This window comes from Mercenaria mercenaria, chromosome 14 (genome assembly GCF_021730395.1).
Source record: "Mercenaria mercenaria strain notata chromosome 14, MADL_Memer_1, whole genome shotgun sequence".
In the NCBI taxonomy this organism is placed as follows: domain Eukaryota; kingdom Metazoa; phylum Mollusca; class Bivalvia; order Venerida; family Veneridae; genus Mercenaria; species Mercenaria mercenaria.
This window is the reverse complement of record NC_069374.1, coordinates 33856029-33877686: the sequence shown is the minus strand read 5'-3', so window position 1 is coordinate 33877686 and position 21658 is coordinate 33856029. Positions and strand designations below refer to the sequence as shown.

The following is a 21658-nucleotide window of genomic DNA, read 5'->3' as shown; positions in this document are numbered from 1 at the left end:
TACTTGAAACTTTCATGATAAAATAACTATGCACTGGACATTCACACAACATGTTGCATTTTAAATTGTACTGAATACTTTTTTCAGCACAGAGCCACAAAGTGGTCTAATCAAATTTACTGATTTTCAATGAACGAACTTCACCCAAAAGCTAAAACATTTTTTATTAGTTGAGATATTAAGGTGTTATTTTCAGCAGATATTGTAAACTAAATAAACATGAAAATGACAGTATATCAGTATATTCTGATTAATATTGGAAGAGTGGTACACTCTCAAACTGGGTAAAAGTGGGTGGGGTAAATAAATATTCGAAGCAACACTACAAAAATCGTGCAGTTGTTACGAAATGGCCTCAGATTGTCTATTACTATCTTAATTGTGCCCCAATGAGTGGTGGGGGCATACAGATTCGCTCTAATCCATGCGTCCGTCCGTCCATCCGTCCGTGCGTCCGTCCGAAGTTCGTGACGCGCCTATCTCAAAAAGTATTTGATATAAATTGATGAAACATTGCAAGAGTCTTTATCTTGATATGGATTTGCGCACCTTCTATTTTTCGTCTGGCTCCGCCCCCTAATTTTAGAGTTACTGCCCCTGAAATAGTAAAAAATGCACATTTTCAACTTGTGACACGCCTAGCTCAGAAAGTATTTGATATAAATTGATGAAATCTTGCATGAGTCTTTATAATGATATGAACTTGCACACCTCCTATTTTTCGTCTAGCTCCGTCCCCTATTTCTAGAGTTATGACCCCTGAAATAGTAAAATATGCACATTTTCACCTTGTGACATGCCTAGCTCAAAAAGTACTTGATATAGATTCATGAAACCTTGCATAAGTCTTAATCATGATATGAACTTGCGCATCTCCTATTTTTAATCTGGGTCTGCGCCCTATTTTTTAGAGTTATGGCCCCTAAATTAGTCAAAAATGCACATTTTCACCTTGTGACACGCCTAGCTCAAAAAGTATTTGATATAAATTGATGAGTGTTTATTATGATATGAACTTGCGCACCTACTATTTTTTATCTGGGTCTGCCCCCTATTTCCAGAGTTATGGCCCCTGAAATAGTAAAAAATGCACATTTTTACTTAATTATGTGCCTTACTCAGAAATATTCTCGGTGCCTTACTCAGAAGTATTTAAATTTAAATTCATGAAACCTTGCTTGAGTCTTTATCATAATGTGACCTTTGAACATGTGAATTTTAGCATTCATTACAGAGTTATTGCCCTTGAAATAGCCAAAATAGTGGATGTTTTGTTTGTGATGCTCATAGCTCAAAAAGTATATGGTATAGAATAATGAATCCTTTTCATATTTTTTTTGAGGCTATACCCCATTAAGACTGCAAACATTTGAATTATTTCCCTTTATTTGTGACAAATGTACCAGTCGGGGGTGGGGGTGGGCGGGGGGCACACCATATGTCCTACAGACACATTCTAGTTTTATTAAATACAGACTTGGTTGATAAATTTTAACAAAAAAAAATCTTTTTAATAAGACTTTATACATGTGTGCCATGGAAAAATCAATGCAGAAAATTTAATGTTAATTTGAACAATAGCTTTCCCCAAAGTATACTGCCTCAGGCAAAACCTTTTGTTAAATACTTTCAGCTTTCAGGGTTAATTTGGTTTGTCTACATGTCATGTTCAAGGTCCATGCCTTTTCCATGACACACATGTATAAAGTGGGATTTTTTTTGTTAATTTATCAATCAATGCTGTATTTAATAAAATTAAGATAGTAATAGACAATCTGAGGCAATTTCTTAACAACTGCACAATTGTTGTAGTGTTGCTTCGAATATTTATTTACCCCACCCACTTTTTCCCAGTTTGAGAATGTACCACTCTTCCAATATTAATCAGAGTGTACTGATATACTGTCATTTTAATGTTTATTTAGTTTACAATATCTGCTGAAAATAACACCTTAATATCTCAACTAATGAAAAATGTTTTAGCTTTTTGGTAAAGTTCGTCCATTGAAAATCAGTAAATTTGATTAGACCACTTTGTGGCTCTGTGCTGAAAAAGTATTCAGTACAATTTAAAATGCAACATGTTGTGTGAATGTCAGATTACCCCACCCACTTTAAATGTGAATATCTATAAAAGTAAGTCAAAACTGATAACAGTAACACTTGTTAATGAAACTTAATACATGTAGGTATATTACCACAAAGTATAAATAAAATCAAAAAACATTTTGCGCAGACACCTAGCTGGGACCCCCCCTTTATGCTCGATCGAGGTAAGAAATTTATTTGTTAGATTTTTTTATGATTTTGCATTACCATTTTTATTTGGTAAATTTTTATTCATTCTACAGAATTCTGTAACATTTACTTTTTGGCATATGATTTTAGCTAGTTTCGGTATATCAGGATAATTTTATAACGTTTCAGTGCCACACAAATCCCGTCAGTGAAAAGCTAGCTCATCACCAAAGGTGATTTAATGCGCATATATACTGTCATTTTACTCCAATGACAATTGACAGGTTTACAAATTTGCATATTAATGCAATTACTTCCCTTTATGCATTCAGTAATCGTTACAATTTATTAAATTTTTCAGACTTTTGTAAATTATTTAGAAAGAGGAGTCTAAACGTTTCGTTTATATAAGATGTTAGATTTATAATGAAATTTGTAACATGATAATTGTAAAGCACTGTTTCAAAAACTTAAGTCAAACATTTCGTTGTTATGGAACGCCATTACTGCATTGTATTGTTATGTATAAATCTATATGGCAAGTTTAGTACCATGTATGTAATATATTATTGTAATATGAAATTGTGTGCCAGTCTATAGCACATCTAATTAATGTCCGTTGTAGTGTATGGCATTAGTATATGGATGCCAACTATGATATAACGTTTGATTTAAATTGAATTTTGTTAATTTGTAGTTGTAAATAATAGCTGCAGTTTATCATGTCCGTATCTATAATGTTTCATCATAAGCTTTTCATATCTTTTCATACTTTGACTTTAGTCTTTTAAGTAAGTAATTTTTGTAATAATGGAAGTAATAAGTGATGTAATGTAATCACGTGACGTCTGAACTTAGTAGCACATATATTTTGTATAAGTAGCACGTATTATTTATGGGAGCCTACGGAGGTATGGTGTACCCAAAGGAGCAGTTTTATGCCCTGACTTATTTGTTTTGCTATGGTGCTTACCATATGTTATATATTTTAGCTTCTTCCGCCAGACGATTTTACCTGGTGATGTCATAACCCGGAAGTACAATGCCCGAGGTTCACTTGTCTTCACTCGCCTGGATGTGATATTCCCAGCGCAGAGCTTTCGTCCCATGGTTGTGCCGTAAACCGCAAAGACGCTGATTTTTGTTATCCTCTGAAGTCAGCTCAGGGATGCAATCACCTACCACCATAGGGAGCCAATACGGAATCAACGTATACACGGTTTAAAGGGACTCTATTTCCAGATACTTTTTGATATTGTTTGTGCTACTTAAAGTTCGAAATTAAATTAAAGAACTGTGACACGTCACTTTAGAATGGAACTGTAAGATCTTTTATATCCGGAGATACTGAACTTTGATTTTTTTTCTTTCTTATAATCAGTTTTTTTTTCATATCATCTATGCATTGTTAATAATCATCTTATGTAAATAAATTTGTAAATATTGTAAAGGGTGTTGATTTGTTCTGATGGTTACTGTCGCCGGTACGGCCATTCCTGTCACAATGGTGTCAGAAGTGGGATTGGTCGACCAGACACAGTAGCTATTCGAACATTATAAACAACCATTTAACTGCAGCAATAATTTGTAAAGATTCCTCTTGTTTTTTTCTATTGGTACACATATAATAGTTTTATTCATTTTTCAGAGTGACGTCTTACCTCAGACAAGACAAGACAAGACAGATCCATAGCTTCAGCTAACCAGCTTTAGTGGTCACAGACTGATAGACAGTTGCAAACGGTACTTGGATTCTGCGGTGAGTTCGTTCCTTTTTTTTCTTTTGGGTTTATTTTGTGTCACTCTATGATTAAGCCACCATATATTTGTGCTGAGAGTGACCGCCCTTGACAAGGAGAGTTATCCTACTCACTTTTACTTGTGCGTCGCCCTACTTCTCCCAGTGATCCTATTATGTATTAGTGTACTGTATACATACCAGATACAGTATCTTTTTTTTTAATTTGTGTGTGTTAGCAAGCTTGTTTACTTGCATATACTTTTACCAACTTTTAAGTTTTAGTGCTACACAGTTGTGTAATACCTATACTTTATCTTAGGATAAATCACTTTGATTTATATTTGTTTTATTTGTTACACTAAAGTGTTAACACTAGTTACAGTTGATTGATATTTGATAAGGCTAGGGTATTGTTACAGCCTACTCTCACTCTACATTGTTGATTGTTGCCTATGCAACCTTGATTGACACATAGTACTGTTGCGCAACTTAGTGTATTATTATTTCAGTGAGGACGTTTTGTATAGTATATACGTATAGTACTTTGTTTTGGCTTCAGTGGTAACTGTATAGCTTTAGTGTAAACTAGTGTAGTCTAGTATTCCCTCACGATTGTTTATTTAGTGTCTCAGGTTGTTATAGTTGCTGCAGTACGGTAGTGTTGTGTAGTGCTAACATAGTGTAATCATTTAAACATGACTAGTGTAGTAGAGTTAACGAAGGTAGGAAAGGAGTTAGGTTATGAAGGAGAGGAGTTACGTAACTTTGTTAAGGAAGAGCAGGCTAGGGAACGTGAGGAAAGACATAGTAGATTAGAAGCAGAGAAAGATAGATTAGAAGCAGAGAAATTACGAGTAGAAGCAGAGAAGGAAAGGTTAGAGTTAGAAGCTAGGTTGCAGAAAGAAAAGATAGAATATGAAAAACAGCAGAGAGATTAAGAGGATTAAGAGTAGAAGCAGAAAAGAATAGATTAGAAGCAGATAGGGAAAGATTAGAGTTAGAAGCTAGGTTGCAGAAAGAAAAGATAGAATATGAACGACAAAGTAGTTTAGAGACAGAGAAGGAAAGATTAGAGTTAGAGGCTAGGTTGCAGAAGGAAAAGATAGAGTATGAACGTAAGTTAGAATTAGATAAGTTAGAATACGGACGTAAAATAGAACAGGATAAGTTAGAAATGGAAAAGGAGAAGTTAATGTTAGCTTGGAAGTTAGAAACAGAGAAGGAGGAAGCAGAAAGTAGGAAATTAGAAACAGAGCATAAGTTTAAGACAGACTTAGAAAAGATGAGTAAGAAAAAGGTAAAGGTTAAGATGTCTCCCTTTGATGAGAAAATTGATTCCATGGATGCGTACTTGAATGTGTACGAAACGTACGCTGTTGCGCAGGATTGGAATAAAGAGATATGGTCACTAAACTTACCGTTCCTTCTAAAGGGTACGGCAAGAGAGGTTTTTGATAGGCTTCCGTTGGAATATAGGAAGGATTATGATAAACTGAAAGCCGCTTTGCTACGTCAGTTCGAACTCACTGACGATGGCTATAAGAAAAAGTTTAGAACTGAGAGGCCTCGTGATAATGAGACCTTTGTGAAGTTTCTAGCCAGAATAAGTAGATATTTAGATGGTTGGCTTAGATTGAGTAAGGTAGAGAAAACGTACGAAGGATTGTTAGATTTTATTCTTAGGGGCCAATTTTTAGATGTCTGTAATAGAGAACTATACCAGAATTTGAGTAGTAAGAGGTTAGTTAAAGCTAAGGATGTAGCAGAAGATGCAGCTTTGTTTGCAAAGACTCGTGGAGGTCCCAAGTATGTCGTGAATCGAACCAGTAATGACCGGAGCCATAAACCATATGAACTACCTCAGAGACAGTATCCTAGTAGACGTAATGTAGGCACTAGTAATAGAGGTAGTAGCAATGTTGCTAATAGAGGTAGAGGTTATCAACCCTTTGGTGTACTGAAGTGTACTAATTGTGGTCGAATAGGGCATAGTTCATATTACTGTAGGAGCGGAAAGTACGGTAACAGTGCTAATGCAGCAGCAGAGGTAGAGGTAGAGCAGGAAAGTAGTAAAGGGGAGAATAGAAATAGTAAGGAAAATAGAAATAGAGGTAGAGGCCGTGACCGATCTAGGAGTAGAGGTAGAGGAAGAAATAGAGATAGAGATAGGAGTAAGTCAAGTAGGTCAGAGAGTGGAAATAGTATTATAGAACTCAGTGATGTTGAGGAGTTAGGTATGCTTAGTGTAAGTACATGTCCTACAAAACCGGTACTTGTAATGGTAGGGATGTAACCGCTATGCGAGATACAGGTTGTACATGTGTGATAGTGAAACGGGACTTAGTAGAAGCAAGTCAGTTTTTAGAGAAAACACGTAGATGTAAGTAAAATAGATGGGAGTGAACATAGGCTAGATGTAGCTAGAATAGATATTGATTGTCCGTATTTCAAGGGTACAGTAGAGGCGTTGGTTGTAGATAATCCTACCAATGATGTTATAATTGGTAATGTAGAGGGAGCTGTAGAACCTCAGTTTAGTAGTTTAGCGTCAGCAGTAGAAACTAGGGCGCAAGCCAAAGTTAAGAAGCAAGTAAAGCTTAAAGTTCCGTCTCAGATTTTAGATGTATCTAGAGAGGAATTCTTAGAAAAGCAACAGAAAGAAAGCACTTTAGATTTGTGTAGAAAGAAGGCTGAGGAAGGTACGATTAAGCAGTGTAGAGGTAAAGGTTCAGTTAGGTTTGAGATTAGGAATAGATTGTTATATAGAGAGTATACCGCCCAGAATTTAGACACAAGTAGACAGTTGATTGTACCTAAATGTCTTAGAGAAACTGGATGAAAGTTGCACATGATTCGTTACTGTCAGGCCATTTAGGTGTAAGGAAAACTAGTGATAGGGTATTAGGCGAATTTTACTGGCCAGGAGTAATGGCAGAGGTTAGGAGGTACTGTCAGTCGTGTAGTATTTGTCAACGTACTATAGCTAAGGGTAGAGTAAGTAAAGTTCCGTTAGGAAAAATGCCTTTGATTGATACTCCGTTTAAGAGAGTGGCTGTCGACATCGTTGGTCCGATCGAACCTATGACTGATACGAAAAACAGGTATATTTTGACTATGGTAGATTATGCTACTAGATATACGGAAGCCATAGCACTACCTAGTATTGAAACTGAGAGAGTAGCAGAGGCATTAGTAGATATGTATAGTAGATTAGGAGTGCTAGAGGAAATGCTTACCGATTGTGGATCGCAGTTTACGTCAGAACTTATGGCAGAAGTAAGTAGGTTATTGTCATTAAGGCAGTTAACTACAACACCGTATCACCCTATGTGTAACGGTTTAGTAGAGAAGTTTAACGGTAGTTTGAAGCAGATGTTGAAGCGTATGTGTAGTGAGAGACCTAAAGATTGGGATAGGTAATTGAATGCTATGTTGTTTGATTATCGCGAAGTTCCGCAAGAAAGTTTGGGATTTTCTCCCTTTGAGTTACTTTACGGTAGAACAATCCGTGGACCGATAACTGTGCTAAGAGAGTTATGGGCTGGTAAGACAGAGAATGATGAGGTTAAAACCACTTACTAGTATGTTATGGATTTGCAAGAAAAGTTGGAGGATACGTGTAAGATAGCTCAGAAACAGTTAGCAAAAAGTAGTGCTAGATACAAGAAGTATTACAATAGGAAGGCTAGAGATAGGAGGTTTAAGGCAGGTAGTAAGGTACTTATATTGTTGCCTACGAAACATAATAAGTTGTTGTTACATTGGAAGGGTCCTTACGTAGTAGTAGAGGTAGTAAATAGATTAGATTACAGGATAGATGTAGACGGAAAGTTGAAAACTTTTCACGCAAACATGCTGAAACAGTACTGTGAAAGGAAGGATGATAGTAAGTCTATACCAGATAAGGGTATATTGAGTAAGGTTGGAGCAGCTATTGTAGAGGAGGATCAGAGAGATTATGACAGATTAGATCCGAATGAAAGTAGTGATGAGTTTTCAAGTAGAGTAGAAAAGGATATAGTTTTTTGTCCTATAAAGCAGGGTACAGAAACGTACAAAGATGTAGAGGTAAATCCAGAGTTACCAGTAGAAAGTAAACAGGAAGTAGTAGATTTGTTAGAAAATTTCTCAGATGTACTGACAGATATTCCTGGGAATACTAACTTAGTTATACATGATATTCAGTTGTCAACTACAGATCCGATAAGAGTAAAGGGTGTTGATTTGTTCTAATGGTTACTGTCGCCGGTACGGCCATTCCTGTCACAAACGGAACTCGTCTATTAAAAATATTTCAGGCGGTTTTGTTGATGGACAAGGACAACATGTACCTGAGGGTCAGTCTAAAGTGTTCATGGCGACCAATCTGTGTCCAGACGAATATCCGAATCTGAGCTGGTGCAGTCAGCGCTCATCGAATGGATACGTGAACCAGTATGGCTACGGCGAGCACTTTGATCTTGAAAAGGGTAACAATCAGCTTGGAGATTGGCAAGGAAAGAACCCGGAGGTCACGTGGGAATGGAGTGATTGTAACGGCGTTAGTAAATTTCTGTTTGCTCTACTGTTTGCATGCCAGCCACGTGAACACAGTACGGAATACTTTGAATAAAACATCAACCTTTATATTTTGTGAAAAATATTACACATTTATTGAAACAAGTGAGTAAATTATATAGCAACCATTTAGATGTCTGCTGTAAGTGAATTCGTAAAGAAGAACCATTAGGTTAAACTCCATGCTTTCAGTGATGGGGGTAATGACCAGAAAATACTACCTGACTGTCTGTATAGACAAAGTGAAGGTTATACAGAATCATGTTAACGTAATTTTAGTACTAAGCTTTATACAATTTTGTCCTGGTAAGATACTTACGCGGATAATGCGATAAATGCCAGATAATAATTGAATAAGTGGCACTTTCAAGAAAAGTTACAGCATCAGCATAGATAAGTGGATATGTGGCTGATAGAAATATGCCACCATGTTATTTCTCAGATTGACGCAAAAATAAAAGTGAAAAGTAGTCCCCTACCCCCACCTAGTATACTCGTAGTAATTATTTCAAAATGTACAATGATGATCTTCAATTTACAAATTGCATTGGATATGTCGTTGAAAAAGTAGTCCTCTATTGACTGAATTAACCTCAAGGTTTACACGGCAAGCCGATATCGGCCTGACAAATGCGTAGTGGTAGGATAAAAAACGGTTTTTGGGGCGGTGCGTAAGCTCCGCCTCCAATGGAACTAAGACGGGAAAATGAAAGCCCGTCACTTCTAAGTGCAAAACGGCAAAGCGCATCCACTTTCTACATCCTCTCATAAAGAAGAGCACCTAAAACAAAGCGGATGAATATGACCTATATTACGGCTATTTTAGACTAGTCTGGTTCCCGTCGTACTATGTGTTTTAGTACGACAGTGAAGGGGCAGGTAAGCCAGACTATTTTTACACTCTGACGTCATGAGGGAAAACACTTGGTTTTAATCTGAATTGTCTAAAAATATATACAGGTCAATGACTTGTAGCTTGGCGGACTACTTATTTACTTTTTTTCTTAAAACGACGCCATCTTGTTCTTTCGAATAACTGCAAAAAACATATCTATGCGATTATAATTATAAACTGGACTTTTATTAGGTTCGTGAGACCATGGTACAAATGTATAGTGTATGCATACCGTATTTGCAATTACTACATAAAAGTTTTTATAACGGAAACGCTTGAGGAAACGAAAAGTGACTCATGTTAGCATTTGTTCAGGATTTTAGCTTTCTGCAATTCAATCTAGGAATATATTGCATCTGGAATGGAGTGTTATTGAATAAAATCATCGAGGATACGGGTTGCCTATTTGTTCTGTCAAGCGGCGTTATGGCGTGTGTATAAGTCACGTCATTCGTTTGCTTGGTGAAGATGGATAATTCGGTATACAACTCAACTGAACTTCGGACAAAATTTTGCATTTTACATTACATTTTAGTTTTATCGGGGAAGCGGTTGTCGGGTATCGATTTTTTGTCCTACTATATCGCAAAGTACTGTGTGTTGCGCATTACCAGTCTAATCCGTTATGTTCTGTGTCCCAGATTTGAGATTTTAGTCTGTGCTTCAGGGGAGATAAATTTAATTCATCTTTCTCTGTTTACCTAGGGTTGATAATTCTCCCAACAAAATGTCATATGACAGGAAATATTACTACATGTATAAATCAATCAATTGCGTGGCAATATCAAAAGAAATCAGAGGTCATGGTTGGACTGTGTAGTAAATAAGCGTAAAATCGAGGGTACCGGTAATAATAACACCAAAAACACGGCCTGTGATTAGATTTGTGAAACTTGGAAGTCTGGAAAGTGGTGTATAGTCTAATCTATAACAGTAAAAATTAAATTTGAGTCTAAAATATCTATTACTTTTTAATTTTTTTTCACTAACAACATCTTTCCATAAATGGCATTTTTTCCCAATCTGGACAGTTATCGCGCAGAAATTTTCCAATTTTAAAGGCCTAGACCTCTTCCCGATTTGCTGGTGAAAAGCCCTGGGAAATAATGCAATTTTCAGCATAAAATCGTTATAATCGTAGGTTTAGTATCAAAATTCTTTTGACAAAACATTTGAATAATATTAACATTAACATTATGTAGACATTACCTTTTTGCAATATTCTTACAGTGAACTCGCATTTTATGTGCTGATCTTAAACAGATTTTTAAAAAGAGGACAATTCCATAACTAAATGATCACTGTCAGTATATAAAAAACCTTATTTAGTTATGATATCCAGAATTATATGCAAGACAGACTCGGATCAAATTGAATGTAGTAAAATTATTTTTAAGCCTCATTTTTAGCTTACCTGAGCACAAAGTGCTCAAACGTGAGCTTTTGTGATCGCCCTGTGTCGGTCGTTTGTCGTCGTTGTCAACAATTTGACTGTTAGCACTCTAGAGGTCACACTTTTGAGCCAGTCTCAATGAAACTTAGTCAGAATGTTACCCTTAATAAAGAGTTCTAGATTGAATCATCTTAGCTCTAAAACTAGGTCACCATGTCAAATCAAAGGAAAAGCTTGTAAACATTCTAGAGGTCAAATTTTTGACCCAATCTTAATGAAACTTGGTCAGAATGGAACCCTCAATAAAATCTTGGAAGAGTTTGACATTGGGTCATCTGAGGTCAAAATCTTGGTCACCAGTTCAAATTAAAGGAAAAGCTTGTTTACACTCCAGAGGTCACAATTTGGGCCCACTCTTAATGAAACTTGGCCAGTATGTTACCCTCAATAAAGTCTTTGACGAGTTTGATATTGGGTTATCTTGGGTCAAAACTAGGTCATCAGTTCAAATTAAAGTAAAAGCTTGTTAACACTGTAGAGGCCACATCTATGACTATATCTTCATGAAACTTGGTCAGAATGTTGATCTTAATGATCGTAAGGTTCAGTTTATCAATCTAGGTCATCTAGAATAAAAAAACTAGATCACCAGGTCAAATTAAAGGAAAAGCTAATTTACACTGTAGAGGCCACATTTATGACAATATCTTAATGAAACTTGGTCAGAATATTAATTTTGATGATCGTAATGTCAAGTGCAAATTTGGGTCAGGTGGGGTAAAAAACTAGGTTACTAGGTCAAATCAAAGGAAAAGCTTGTTGAGGCCACATTTATGACTGTATCTTCATGAAACTTGGTCGGAATGTTAATCTTGATGATCTTTAGGTCAAGCTCAAACTTGGGGCATGTCGGGTCAGAAACTTAGTCCTCGGGTCAAATCAAAGGAAAAGCTAGTTTACACTGTAGAGACCACATTTATGACCATATCTTAATAAAACTTGGTCAGAATGTTAATGTTAATTTTGATGATCTTTAGGTCAATACCTCAGGTGAGCGATACAGTGCCTTCATGGCCCTCTTGTTTATATTTTCTCTGACTCACTTAATAAATTTAAATTTATATGACAGTAACCTAATATTCTCTATTTATTACATATTTGATGTTGCAGGAGTGTAATACAGCCATTAAATAGAAACGATACTACTGTAACACTATTGTAATAAAACTTTGACATTGACGTTATTTATAGTATAGGCGACGTCGGTCAAATTGACTTGTTTATATAGCAGAAGAAAGTCGAATATTTGGTGTTTCGACAAGAAAGGCTAACATGTGATAAAAAGAATTCATCTTACATTTGTTACTATCCACATTGAATTTATTAAACTCTTTGAATATAATTGATAAAATGTGGTGTTTCACATTTTATCATGCAATCTATCTTATATTTGGCATGAATGTCATCCTCAGTCATACGAAATCTCCTGCGCAAACCAAAGGTTCCTTTCTCAATATTTGACTTTCATCTAAGAATGTTACAAAAAACAGCTGAAATGCACCGCCCCATCAGTACTCTCAGTGCTTTGATTATTTTGTTTACAGCCTCACAATCAAGATTCCAGAACGCCAAACGACAGAATGTATCATCAGTGTTTCTGTGGAAGGCATCCAGATGGTTGAAAGAAATAAAACACAAACTTTTCAATGATCGAAATGATGATACTACTTTTGTTTGTCTTCTTTATATGTCCGGGTTTCTTTATGGTACAGTGCACCTTCGAAATGATTATACTTTTTTCTACATGTACTTTTGTGGTACAGTGCGCCTTCGAAATGATTATAACGTTTTTCCACATGTATCTTTGTGGTACATTGCACTAAAGTAGGTACAGTGCGCCTTCGAAATAATTATAACAATTTTCCACATGTATCTTTGTGGTACAGTGCACTTTCAAATTATTAAACTAGAAGTAGGTAAAGTAGGTACAGTGAGTGCGCCTTCGAAATGATTATAACGTTTTTCCACATGTATACCTTTGTGGTACATTGCACTTTCAAATTATTAAACTAAAAGTAGGTACAGTGAGTGCGCCTTCGAAATGATTATAACGTTTTTCCACATGTATCTTTGTGGTACATTGCACTTTCAAATTATTAAACTAGAAGTAGGTAAAGTAGGTACAGTGAGTGCGCCTTCGAAATGATTATAACGTTTTTCCACATGTATACCTTTGTGGTACATTGCACTTTCAAATTATTAAACTAAAAGTAGGTACAGTGAGTGCGCCTTCGAAATGATTATAACGTTTTTCCACATGTATCTTTGTGGTACAGTGCACTTTCAAATTATTAAACTAGAAGTAGGTAAAGTAGGTACAGTGAGTGCGCCTTCGAAATGATTATAACGTTTTTCCACATGTATACCTTTGTGGTACATTGCACTTTCAAATTATTAAACTAAAAGTAGGTACAGTGAGTGCGCCTTCGAAATGATTATAACGTTTTTCCACATGTATCTTTGTGGTACATTGCACTTTCAAATTATTAAACTAAAAGTAGGTACAGTGAGTGCGCCTTCGAAATGATTATAACGTTTTTCCACATGTACTAGTATCTTTGTGGTACAGTGCACTTTCAAATTATTAAACTAAAAGTAGGTACAGTGAGTGCGCCTTCGAAATAATTATAACGTTTTTTCCACATGTTTCTTTGTGGTACAGTGCACCTTAGAAATTATATCTTTCACTTTACCCTTTCAAAGCGATCGTATGTCAGTTCTTGATGAAAAGAGTAACTGACCATGGTGGCCCTTTTAATCTTCACCTGAATACCAATGCTCTCTGTGGCAAGTTCAATGTCAAGATCACATAGACGCAACATAAATTATCACACTCGAATATCAGTGTATGAATGCAAATATTAGCAAGTTTGGTATATGTAATGTATGTATTAATACATTTTCGAGTCCCAGCTCAATAAGTTACATAGAAATATTGCTAAACAATAGAGGATAATTCTTCAGTAAATGTTCAACTTTATCAAAAGTATTACTAGACACGATAAAAACACCATTAACACTGGTGAAAGCATTATGCATTTATAGTGTACGCTTGATAAACTAGAATAATGGCTTAATTAAGGACATGCTTACTCTCGGTATACCGGACCTAACTGACCAAAGATGCTGCCTGCTCAGTCACATTCTAGCATAATGCCTAAACATAAATAGGATATTGGTGAACGCGTGTTAATTAACATGAAATACATCATTTTTTGATAAATCAGGGGCATATAACTCTAGACCATCTGGTGTGATCCTTCACTCGTACTGATATAAGTAGGTACCATTGCGTCGTTAATCCAAATCAACAAGATCCTACAGATAAACACACGTTCTATGTATTGAGCTTGAATGTTAACATACCGAAATAGAAAAAGAGTATATAACTGTTGTTCCGATCTGGCTTTCTATATAAATATAGATAAAGTTTGCTTAATAAATGAAGTGCGTTAATATATGAATTGTAAAACATGGCGTTTTTTACGAATCAAGGACACATAACTCTGTACTTACAAGTCTATTTTTCCATGATTAAACTTAACCGAGATATTATAGTCATTCACATTCTGCCTAAATATATTCAAGAATGGTATACCTGAGGGTAAAATACCAGTATATAGATATAACATTCTACGATAAATCAAGGGCCATAACTCTTGATATACTTTTTTGTAGTTGGCACAAAACAAAGCTTAAGCAAGAACCATATACATCGGTCCTCAAGTTTAATAAAGACTGCTTTAGATATGACAATTCTAAAGAATAAACTAACCAATTGCCAATGACGGACGGGCAGACTATCAACGAATTTAAAATCTCACCGCCCCGGTAGCCAAGTGGTAGAGCGTCCGCTTCGGGTGCGGGAGGTCTTTACTTAGATTCCTGGCCGGGTCACACCAAAGACGTGAAAACTTGTACCAGTAGCTCCATTAAAAGGGTAACTGGCTTCTTCTAACATACACGCGTGGCGGTGGAATTAACATGTCGACAGTGGTTAACATCAGCTGTAGATCATGTTTCACAATTTAGTATAATAACTGAAAATGAGCTGAGCGAATTATAACAAGTTGTTTAAATGGACGGTAGATTTATGACTTTAGTGGAAAAACTGGCTTTCTAACCCGGCCTCATTATCTCAAACAGATATAAGCCTTTTAAAACTGCAGAACATGTTTTTGCTTGTAATACGCAAGCACCGATGAAATGGTCACTTGCCATATCTCAGCCAAATATTTGTTTGAACTTGACGCAATATAAAATCTTAGAGACACAGTTTCGCAAATAATCAGATACATTGTACTTGTAAGATCTTTCATTTAAGGGTAAACTCACATTGTGAAAATAAATGAAACCAAGTATCAAAATTTTGTAAAAAAAATCCATGATGGCTTCAGCCGGTGCTAGGGAGTGTGAAAAGTGGTGCCCATTTCATTACTTCTCCTAAATTGTGTTTGGTTACCTTCTATACTCCAAAGGTTTTGTCTTATATGATTTAATAATTATCACAACAGCAGTCTTTAAATGACGGTAGTATAAAAATCTATCCTACTGGGATTGTGTTGACAGTAGCATTTTCTGGATCGTTTAATATTTCTAAATAACAGTTACACTATTGCTAGGGGCGAGAGATCTGCTGCCCATTTCAATGTGTCTCATAAACAGACTCAATCGAACCGGGTCTACTACTTCGTTTGGTTGCGTTTTACGTTCTTGTAGATTTTAAGTCTTTATTAGTTGCTTAAAACCTGAGAAAACATAGAAGATGTTTACGAAGTGGATTAGGTTCCAAAATAAACTAGTAATACTTCCAGGGTACAGATGCTTGGTAAAATTTCACTGACAATATGCAGTAAACGATCGTTCTTATAGTATTTAATGTCTACATCTATTAGTATTCTCATGTCAGCAGTCGGCGGGTATTCTCCTGATATTTGGTCAGTGTAAGCTTGGCTTCATGAACCCGAACACCTACATGCATTGAGCAAGTTATTCTTTTTCTAATCATTTTCAAAGGCGATGTTCAGAGTTACCTTGACCTTTGACAAGCATGCGCTAACAAGCATTATCATGTTTAGCACCTGCAAGCCAAAGCCATCACAAGTTATTGATCAGAAACTATTTTAAAGCTATTCACTGATGTGGCCTTGACCGTCATCACGATAGGCTTTGTATAAGATGAGCAATCATCCCAGTTTCAGGCCTGTAAGTCTAGCATTACCTGTAGAACTTCTTTTTTGCTTGTAATACGCAAGCAACGATGAAATGGTCACTTTCCAAATTTCAACCAAATATTTGTTTGAACTTAACGCAGTATAAAAACTGTTTCGCAAATAAGATACTCATTTAATCTTCGTTTAAAATGTCTGATAAAAATGATAAGTTTATATTGAGAAAATAAATGAAAACCAGTATTAAAAATTTGCAAAAAAATCCATGTTGGTGGTGATTTTGTTTGAAGGTCTTAAAAGCGTCTCGATTTATTTCTTTTGAGAAATTCTCTTTGTTTATTACATGGATATTTTGCAAGAAATCAAATATGTGCAAAGATAAGACCACTTTCACAAAATAGTTTTTTATTTTGTCCCAAGAACTCCGTGAAAAGTTTACCGTAATTTGTCTCCTGCTGTTACATTTTGTTTCTCGTGTACCGACTCAGTCAAACAGAATCTGCTATTATTTCGTCTGGTTGCGTTTTATGCTTCCAAAGGATCTTTTTGTGTTATCAACCACATATATGTATATCACAACATGGTACAGTATTCATGTGCCATGTGGCGGCCTTTATTTTGACTCAGTGTTGTAATATTTTCTGATCTTTAGGGATCATGAAGTCCATTCAGTTTCCGAATGATAGAGGTGCTATGGACCGGGAGGATGATGCACATTTCGTTACCTCTTATGAACACACTAAATCAAACAGTCTGCTTTTGCTTGGATGCATTTTACGCTTGTAAAGGATCTCGTAGATATTATTTAAGATCACAACAATAGTTTTAGCCCATTGTGTCGGTCACATTTAACGTCTCCCCATATATGGATCATGGAGTCAAAGGTATCTGGATAACATAGTTCCGCTTAAACTGTGCTAGGGGGCGTGAGAAGTACTGTACATTTCATTACCTCTGTCAGAATCGGTTGGCTGTTACTTTGCTTGAATGCCTTCTATGCTTCAAAAGGCACATCTTATAGATTTTATTATCGCTACAGCAGTCTTTAAATGCCGGAAGTTACAAAGTCTCCCCTACTGGGATTGTGTTGTAATATTTTCTGGATCGTTCAATATTTCTGAATAACAGAGTTCTATTTACGGCGGTGCTAGGGGTGTGAGATCTGTGCCCATTCTATTATATCTCGTAAAGAGACTCAATCAAGCCGAGTCTGCTATTTTGCTTGACTGCGTTGTACGTTTTATACGGATCTTCTTATAGATTGTATTTCCTAATTAGTCGCTTAAAACCTGAGAAAACATACAAAATGTTTACGAAGTGGATTAGGTTTTAAAATAAACTAGTAATGCTTCCAGGGTACAGATGCATGATAAAGTCGCTCTTATAGTATTTAACGTCTACATCTATTAGTATTCTCATATCAGCAGTCGGAGGGTATTTTCCTGATATTTGGTCAGTGTAAGCTAGACTTCGTGAACTCAAACACCTACTCAGAAAAGGCTATACTCTTACCTATATTAAGTTATTCTTTTTCTAATCATTTTCAAAGGCGATTCTTACCTGTATTAAGTTATTCTTTTTCTAATCATTTTCAAAGGCGATGTTCAGAGTTACCTTGACCTTTGACAAGCATACGCTAACAAGCATTATCATGTTTAGCACCTGCAAGCCAAAGCCATCTGAAGTTATTGATCAGAAACTATTTTAAAGCTATTCACTGATGTGGCCTTGACCGTCATCACAATAGGGTTTGTATAAGATGAGCAATCATCCCAGTTTCATGCCTGTAAGTCTAGCATTATCTGTAGAACATTTTATTTTTTTGCTTGTAATACGCAAGTACCGATGGAATGATCACTTGCCATATCTCAACCAGATATTTGTTTGAACTGAGCGCAGTATAAAAACTGTTTCGCAAATAAATCAGATACTCATTTAACCGTCGTTTAAAATGTCTGATAAAAATGATAAGTTTATATTGAGAAAATAAATGAAAACCAGTATTAATTTTTTTTAAAAATTCCATGTTGATGGTGATTTTGTTTGAAGGTCTTAACAGCGTCTCGATTTATTTTTTTCCGACACATTTTTATTATATGGGTATTTTGCAAGAAATCAAATATATGCAAAGATAAGACCACTTTCACAAAATAGCTTTTTATTCCCCTACCCCCACCCCACTCCCCCGCAAGAACTCCGTAAAAAGTTAACCGTAATTTGACTCCTGCTGTTAAATTTTGTTTCTCGTGAACCGGCTCAGTCAAACAGAATCTGCTATTATTTCGTCTGGTTGCGTTTTATGCTTCCAAAGGATCTTTTTGTGTTATCATCCACACATATGTATATCACAACGTGGTGCAGTATCCATGTGCCATGTGGCGGCCTGTACTTTGACTCAGTGTTGTAATATTTTCTGATCTTTAGGGATTATGAAGTCCATTCAAAGCTTCCGAATAAAGAGGTGCTATGGAGCGAGAGGGATGATGCACATTTCGTTACCTCTTATGAACACACTATACCAAACAGAGTTTGCCTTTGCTTGGATGAATTTTACGCTTGCAACGGGTCGCATAGATATTATTTAAGATCACAATAACAGTTTAAGCCCCTTGTGTCGGTCATATTTAATGTCTCCCCATATATGGATCATGGAGTCAAATGTATCTGGATAACATAGTTCCGCTTAAACTGTGCTAGGGGGCGTGAGAAGAACTGTACATTTCATTACCTCTGTGAAACAGACTCGGTCTGCTTTCATTTTGCTTGATTGCCTTCTATGCTTCAAAAGGCACGTCTTATAGATTTTATTATCGCTACAGCAGTCTTTAAATGCCGGAGGTTACAAAGTCTCCCCTACTGGGATTGTGTTGTAATATTTTCTGGATCGTTCAATATTTCTGAATAACAGAGTTCTATTTACGGCGTTGCTAGGGGGCATGAGATCTACTGCCCATTTCATTACATCTCATAAACAGACTCAATCAAACCGAGTCCTCTGTTTTGCTTGGTTGCGTTTGAAGTTTTATACGGATCTCTTCTTATAGACTGTATTTCTTAATTAATCGCTTAAAATCTGAGAAAACATACAAAATGTTTACGAAGTGGATTAGGTTCCAAAATAAACTAGTAATGCTTCCAGGGTACAGGCGCTTGGTAACATTTCACTGACAATATGCAGTAAGCAGTCGCTTTTATAGCACTTAATGTCCTTGTCAGCAGTCGGAGGGTATTTTCCTGATATTTGGTCATTGTAAGCTTGACTTCATGAACTCAAACACCTACTCAGAAAAGGCTATACTCTTACCTATATTAAGTTATTCTTTTTCTAATCATTTTCAAAAGCAATGTTCAGAGTTACCTTGACCTTTGACAAGTACACGCTAACAAGCATTATCATGTTTAGCACCTGCAAGCCAAAGCCATCTCAAGTTATTGGTCAGAAACTATTTTAAAGTTATACGCTGATGTGGCATTGACCATCAATAGGGTCAGTGCCATCGCCATTTCTTATTAATGTTAAAAAGTCAACATTACGCAAGTAGCATGGTGTAAAGTGGACAAGGCAGTCTGAAAGACAGCTAAATCCGCCGCCACTGCTATGGATAGTGAAAGGGTAAACCTTTGACCTTTAGCTGTGACCTTGGCCTTGAACTGACATGGCTGACTCATGAATTCTGCACAACGTCTTGATGAGGTGATCATTTGACCCAAGTTTCATAAAAATCCTTCAAGGGGTTTAGGAGATACAGAGCTCAAACCTTTGACATTGAGTTGTGACCTTGACCTTGAGTTGACATGGCTGACTCTTGAGTTCTTGATGAAGTGATCATTTGACCCGAGTTTAATAAAAATCCTTCAAGGCGTTTAGGAGATACAGAGTGGACACAAAATGGAAGGCCCAAACCTTTGACCCTAAGTTATGACCTTGACCTTGAGCTGGCATGGCTGACTCATAACTTCTGCAAATCGTTTTGATGAGGTGATCATTTGACCCAAGTTTTATAAAATTCCTTCAAGGGGTTGAAGAGATTCAGAGTGGACATAAAATGGAAGGCTCAGACCTTTGATCTTGAGTTGTGACCTTGACCTTGAGCCAGCATGGATGACTCATGAGTTATGCACATCGCCTTGATGAGGTGATCATTTGACCCAAGTTTCAAATGAATCCTTCAAGGGAATTAGGAGATACAGAGCAGACACAAAATGGAAGGCTCAAACCTTTGACCTTCAGCTGTGACCTTGACCTTGAGCCGGCATGGCTGACTCATAAGTTCTGCACATTGCCTTGATAAGGTGATCATTTGACCCAAGTTTGATGAAAATCCTTCAAGGGGTTTAGGAGATATAGAGCGGACACAAAATGGAAGGCTCAAACCTTTGACCCTAAGTTGTGACCTTGACCTTGATGGCTGACTAATGGGTTCTGCACATGTCTTGATGAGGTGATCATTTGACCCAAGTTTCATGAAAATCCTTCAAGGGGTTTAGTAGATATGGAGCGGACACGGAGTATTACGGACAGACGGACAGAAGGACGGAGACCATTCCTATAACCCCCACCACTGGTGGCGGGGGATTAAAAATCACGATTGTGAAAACCTGAAACCACGATGACAAAAAACAAAACAAAAAAAAAACACTTGAAATAACTGATCTACAATGGTGGAAAACTCGAAATTATTTCGCACATTTTCATCATTGTATTACTGTAATTTCAACTTTTCAACAATGAAGTCTGACACGTCGCGGTTTTTCAACATCTTGCTACCATGACTGCATAATTGTGTTAGTAATACGCAGGACACAGTATTATCCAGATATTGAAAATCAGATTGAGAATGGGTCAGTGTGACCTTGAACTTCAAGAAACCTCCAACAGATAGATGGTTGATCATATTTACAGATTTGGGTTGGCACCAATTGAGGAATCACTTTATCCAGTTTCCTATCTCATCTGACGGCTGGAATGCGGACAAAATACCCCCACCCCACCCCTAAAATTAAATCCTTTCCTTTTACATTTGGTGAAGGCGGATAAAATGCTTCTTTTTTTCAAAAATATCCTTTCATACTGTTTAAAAATTTCCACTTTAGAACACATTTTTTACACATCTCTAATTTTAACGGTTTTTTTTACCAAAATCGGAGGGTGAAATTGTGCAAATGGATTATGTCCAGTGGAAATTTCATTCTCCAGTTCTGTTGGCAAAATTGCTCCAAAGTCTTCATTTAGAAGCTACACATATTTTACAATGAAGTGCACGCATAACCTTGTTTTCATTTACTAACTCCTAAAATCAAAGGGTATCATATGTTGACAGCCATGTGGTCTTTGATGCCTATGTCTTTTTAACCTTTACCCTGCTAAATTTCTTAAATGAACTGGTCAATCATTTAACTTCTTGTCACGTTTACTTAAATGTTAACCCCCAAAATCAACATGGTAAATCCACAGGCACTATCAATGATGACACTGTCAAAAGGTTCTGAGGATATTACCCAGAAACCATCTTGTCTATCAGCCAAACATCCTACTAATGAAATGACCGTATGAGCAAAACAGTGTGGAATATATACTTCCCAAGATATATAAAGTCCAAAAC

The 21658-nt window shown here is 36.4% G+C and overlaps 1 protein-coding gene across 1 annotated transcript in view; it reads left to right on the top strand.

The window, feature by feature from the left end:
- LOC123550447 (endoglucanase-like) overlaps positions 1-12724 on the top strand; it is a 53665-nt gene extending 40941 nt beyond the window's left edge. Inside the window, exons 3-4 of the mRNA XM_053522580.1 lie at positions 8198-8519; positions 12429-12724. Of these exons, the coding sequence (XP_053378555.1) occupies positions 8198-8519; positions 12429-12506 (400 nt within the window). The 3' untranslated portion in view covers positions 12507-12724. The remainder of the gene's footprint in view (positions 1-8197; positions 8520-12428) is intronic.
- The last annotated feature ends 8934 nt before the right edge of the window (positions 12725-21658 follow it).